Source organism: Bremia lactucae, linkage group LG2 (genome assembly GCF_004359215.1).
Source record: "Bremia lactucae strain SF5 linkage group LG2, whole genome shotgun sequence".
Classification (NCBI taxonomy): Eukaryota; Oomycota; class Peronosporomycetes; order Peronosporales; family Peronosporaceae; genus Bremia; species Bremia lactucae.
The window spans coordinates 1,587,885-1,593,684 of NC_090611.1; the positions used below are offsets into that span (position 1 = coordinate 1,587,885).

Sequence of the window (5,800 nt, forward strand, 5' to 3'; positions counted from 1 at the left end):
GACTGTGCTTTGTAGGGCTTCTGAGACTGATGCGATATTAGCGTAGTCAATGGCAGGCTGATAGGGAGTAAGATGCTACCTTCAACTACTCAACCCGATGAGACTGGACAACGATGACGGCATAGCACATGTATATAGACAATTCCAAGAAGTCTTGATCTCAAAACAAACGCCATGGTGCCTTCAAAGGAGGAGAGGGTGATGCACACGAGTACCAGCTTCGCCTTTCATCATGCTGGATAATAGGCTTTAACCTGAGAGTAAGCCAGAGCGTCGACACTGCAGATATTTCGTATGAAGATGACTATTGTCAATCAAGACTCAACATCGAAGCCGGAAGGTGACTTGTTTTACTCGAATTGCCTAACATCTGCCACTCCACTGATATCGTCTAAGTCGCCCGGATCACCGGTTACAATTGGACGGTGAGGAGTCCTACAGCATTGCTTGACCAGACCCTACAATTCGAACGTACCCCTGATCTTTCTATTTCATATATAAGCTGTGCTCTTTGTAGTAAATATCAACTGCAGTTTGAGGTGGTTTTTTGAACGGTCCTTCTCAATGATAGGCATCTTAAACATCTCATTTTTCGGATGATACAAATGCCTCTGTTAGCGTATCTTGGCGGAGGACGGACTTGGGGATAAGGTGACGATTATGCTACTTTGACAAGATATGATGCATCATACGCAATTTCCTCTCACTCAAATGGCAAAATTGTTTCGTGCCAAAACTCACGTTAGGTCGGCCGTGACTAAGTGGCGCACAAAATAACGACTTGCGGAAGCTATGGACGGAAGGACAACAAATGACTAGTAACTGCGGTGAGCACGGTTAAAATAAGTTTTCCCTGTAAAAAGTATTAAGTAGTTTCAATTACCTCAATACATGAACCTACGAAATACAATAAATTGTTGACTGTTTGGTGTTTATATGGCTCCGCGACACGTAGATTGGAGTTCGTCTTTATGCTATAGCTGTAACGAGGGGTGTCGTTAAGTGAAATAAACACATAATTGCTTATATCTACCAATGCATACGCTTTCCGAATATTACTATGTAAAGTAATATTCCCCAAATATTATATACCTTTTAGATAATATATTAATTAACAACCTTTATATCTACTTGCTCCGCGGTCCAGCCAGCACTGGACGCGCGCAAAGAGAGAGACAGATAACACGTTATTACATGTTTTGTATCAGTTTATAAAGCTAGTAGTTCATAGCCAGAAACAGAAAAACTTAATTATATTATATACATTTTACTTTTAACCCTCTTCAAAGCAAGCGTTTTGAATAGTCTTCCTCTGCACGTACTAGTGTACGTGAAGTGACGTGTGATACCACTTGCATTGAAGCAGTGCAAAATGGACATGTACTGAAGCAGTACAAGACGGCAGTGCCCCGTTACACCTGGTAGCACTTTGTCGTCCGTCCAAGGACCACAGTTCTATCGTCTAGCATGGACACGTTAGATGATAATGGAAATACGCATCACGTTTAGCGTGATAGCTACTCCTTTCTAAGTGACATCCCTCAACAGTTCTGCCTGAAAAGAGCCTTGCTGATAAAGCAAGGCTACTTTTTTCTTCGCCTGTTCAAACTCATTTTGTATAAAGTTGGCGGTGGTTGAATGGAGGGCATCCCTGTCCAAACCGGACAGCATGGCCAAGCTGGCATTGTTCCCTACGGTCGAACTCATTCGTTTGACTGCACTCCTTTCTTGCACCAGGTACTTTTGTAACTGGGATGACTCACACGCGTCGTCCAGAACCTTAAAGATAAACATTTTTAAATATAGGGGAGTCGAAGGGAACTCCTTTTTACAATGGTCCGTCGAATTGGCCGATGTCATAAAAACTCGTTACATCATCGACGAGCGAATGCAAGTCGCATTTCCTCAATTTAATTTGGCAGGTCGTGCCAAAAAACATTTGGGCACTAGACCTCAAGTTGCGCATCTATATGTATTTAGCTCCCTAGAGGCTCTAAAAGCCCGGCTCAAACAGACGTTTGAACCGCCTATTGCTGAGTTCTGAGCTCGCTAGAGGCTCTAAAGGCCCGGCTCAAACAGACGTTTGAACCGCCTATTGCTGAGTTCTGAGCTCGACCAGAGCTTCTGAAACTCAAGCAAGGCAAGCGTGATGTTCACGCTAATGCCCAGCATATACGACTCTTAGCGAAATGTATCACGAACAATCCAGTTCATGAATACACGTTGATTACGGTGTTCATGCATGGTCAAACGAATGGTCCCGTGAAAACCCATCTGTTCCGCTTGGAACTGGATACGCTTGAAGGAGCAATATCTGTTGCGGAACAGGAGGACTTTAGCTTGAGACAGGCTCAAGCTATTTCGTTATCATATCGTCCTCCAAGACGACACGAACTAAAAAGGTCCAAAAGCTATGGACCTCTCTTATGCCGAAAGCGAGAAACCTCGCTTTTCGAACAACAAGCGATTGCAGAAATGCAATCGCTGTCAAAAGTTAGGACACTACGCTCATGAGTGTAGTGCTACACCCCCAGTACCGAGAGGTTCTGAACGTAATTATGGACCGTATGCCAAAAATGGCAACGGTCGCGGGTCCGATGTTGTTGCGAAATCGCAAAAACGAGGTGGACCGCCAAAAAAATGGTCAGGGTCAGTAGAAGCGCAACGCCCTACTGATCCAGCAACCTCAAGAGAATTTGTAAATCTCTTGACTAAAGTTGCTTTAAACAGGCAATCATTATGTGTCTCTGCACCTGGTGATGAGGTATCCCGCATCACCTTGAAGTTAAAAGTGACAATTAATTTGTCTCTTAGAGCCCTATTGGACTGTGGGGCGTCAAATAACTTTATTCGTGGCTCAAATATGTTGAGCGCGACATCCCTCCAACGAGGATGACGGTGCGTCTAGCGACAGGCGCATCGATGACAGTGATGAAACACCTAGTGAGATTTCACTACACTTAAAAGATTTTCAGTATGATATTGATTTCATCGTACTGGATTTGGATGACAAATCTGATGTCATCCTAGGTATGCCTTGGCTCAGAAGTATGAACCAAGGATCAGCTGGCAGCATCGAGTCGTAAAGATGCCTGCCACCAGTTGATCAGATGGCCATCTGATGAACGTCTTGGAGCGTCCACAAGCGTATGGCTGTACTACGAGTGAGTGCGATGGCCTCACTTGTGGTACGGCCGTTAGTACGACTGCACAAGATTACACTGTGAAGTAAGCTGCCGGCGGCTATGCGAATGCACAGGCAGCGCCGAAGGTCCACCAATAGAATAAGTCGAGTGGATTGATACTTGTATGTAGGCCTAGCGAGCGAAATTTAAGGAAGATACCGGTTGTCCAAAAGGGACAACACGATGATCCTAGGTCGAGTAGAGAGTCGAACTTAGAGGACCCGGCTGCGATAGCGCAATCACAGTCGGAAAAAGTTGAGGGATTAGGTCCCCACGTACTTGAGGAGAAAGCTCCTCAAATAGTTAATGCTTAAGTGACTAGACTTTAGCATCCTGAAGAATTAATCCCTCGGCAGCCTGTGGAAAAGGGGCCCCAGGAAGAAACCGAGACATTTAATGTCTTGGTTACTGACGTATCAAGAGTAGGAGCTTATAATCTTGATCTGTATGCGCCTCCGAAGTTAACTTCGGAGATAACTCAATTACGAATCCTAGAACTTAACTGGTTCTGGAGACATCTGCGTAGCCGTAGAATCAAGCAGATCTGCGTTCTCGTCACAGAGGACGAATGCGTAAAAGATGTTCCGTCAGCGGTAACTTATGCAGAGAATGAACGGGTTCTCAGCAGCTCATCGATGGACGAAAGTGTCCTCGATGTGAAGACTCGGATCGAGATATATATTAGTCAATACTGGGAGTATCGTAAGACAAATCCTTTATACACGGATTTGATTGAATTTAAGGATGTATTCCCTGAAACAGTTCCATGCGAGTTCCCTAAGGATAAAGGCACTCGACATGAGATCAAGCTCAATATGGACTCGAAGTACTGTGTCATGAAGCAGTGGTCACTGCCTCGTGAACAAGTACTTGCGATCGATAAAGAATTTATCGATCGATTGAAAGCGGGATATGTGAGGAAGTTAACCTCCCCACATAGCTCTCTGACCTTCTGTGTGCGAAAGGCCACAGGAGGGTGGCGGATAGTCCACGCATTCAATAAACTGAATGCTGCAACGGTACCGGCTTAAACACCGATACCTAGAAAATACGGAATCATAGATGGCATGTCTAAGAGTACCATCTTATCGTTTATGGATCTGATGGATGGATTTTATCAGATCCTTATGCGAGAACAAGACATCCCGTACACAGCAGTGAGCACTCCCAGTGGGATGCTCTGGGAATGGCTAGTAATGCCATATGGGGCTTAGTGCAACATTCGATAGATGCGTAACGAATCTGTTGAGACCGGTGCGAGAATTCGCTCTGAGTTATTAACGGTGTATTCGTCTATAGCCGGACTTATGACGGAAAGACGGACGTGGGAGTTCCTTAAAGTCACGTTTATTCTAAAGCATAAGTTGTACGCAAATCTCAAGAAGTTCATATTCGCTGCAAGCGAAATACCACTTCTTGGGTGCAACGTCGGTAAACACGGCGTGCGCCCTGATCCCGAAAAGATCAAGGCATTTACCGATGGTCAGTTCCAGTCGATGTCAAGGGACTTGGAAAGTTCCTGCGTATTTGCATAAGTACTTCCGCAATTATGCCGAGATGACAGTTCATCTCTCTTGTCTTTGAAAAAAAGACGATAAAACGCTATGGATCGCCGATTGTCGGCATTCCTTCGAAGGTATCAAGCAAAGCTTGATGCAATCGCCCATCTTCGCGATTGCAGATCAAGACAGACCATTCCATGCCGACCCGATTTCGAGCCGGCTGCGCGTTCCAACAGTGAAAATAATCCCACTGTTGCAACACTCATTTCAAGTGTTCTGTCATCAACCTTGTTTGATGACTTAAAAAAAAGCCTACGAAGAAGATAAGGGTCCGTTGCGTTTATTGGATTATCAGATAAATGCATCCGATAATACTTTTTTAATATTTACCGGCTTTATATCGATCGTCATCCGATCGATACACAACACGCAACGGCATATTGTATTTCACAGCCCTTGCAGGCGACACTCCATCCCAAATCCCAATGATTTGCGCTTGCGCATCATGTATGAGCGTCACGATGCACCAATAACTGGGCATCGTGGACGTGAGAAAACTTAACTCACAGTAAGTCGCGACTTTTATTGGCCCCGCCAGTATCAGTTTATGCGCAAGTACGTTCGTGCTTGCGAAGTATGTCAACGGGTGAAGCCCAGCCCTTCATCCCGTGCACCTCTCCAACCTCTACAACTTCCAGCAGAGTGTTGGCAGTCCGTATCTGTGGACTTCGTCTTCGGATTTCCCGAAAACGACCACAAAAATAATGGAATCCTTGTTTTTGTAGACAGATTCAGCAAGATGGTGCACCTTGCTGCGGTACCAGAGTCGATTACGGCTCCGGGTTGTGCCCGTGTCTTTATCGACACGGTATTCAAATTCCACGGTTTACTCCGTGAACTGGTCTCGGATAGAGATCCACCGTTATCGGCGGAGTTTGGCAATCCGTATTCTGATCTCTCGGAACACGGCTGACTATGTCAACATCCGATCACCCAGAAACGGATAATCAAACAGCGTCCTCGAAGAGATACTTCGAGGTTACGTCCAATCGTATCCGAATTGGAGCGAGTTTTTACCGATGGTCGAATTCGCCATCAATAATTCGGTGCATG

At 45.2% G+C, this 5,800-nt stretch overlaps 1 protein-coding gene across 1 annotated transcript; it reads left to right on the forward strand.

The window, feature by feature from the left end:
- Window positions 1–1,669: 1,669 nt before the first annotated feature.
- On the forward strand, window positions 1,670–2,044 carry CCR75_009215 (uncharacterized protein; the record flags this gene model as incomplete). The annotated part of the gene is made up of 1 exon (XM_067967257.1): window positions 1,670–2,044. The coding sequence occupies one exon, from the start codon at window positions 1,670–1,672 to the stop codon at window positions 2,042–2,044; it is 375 nt and encodes a 124-aa protein (XP_067822049.1).
- Between the last annotated feature and the right edge of the window lie 3,756 nt (window positions 2,045–5,800).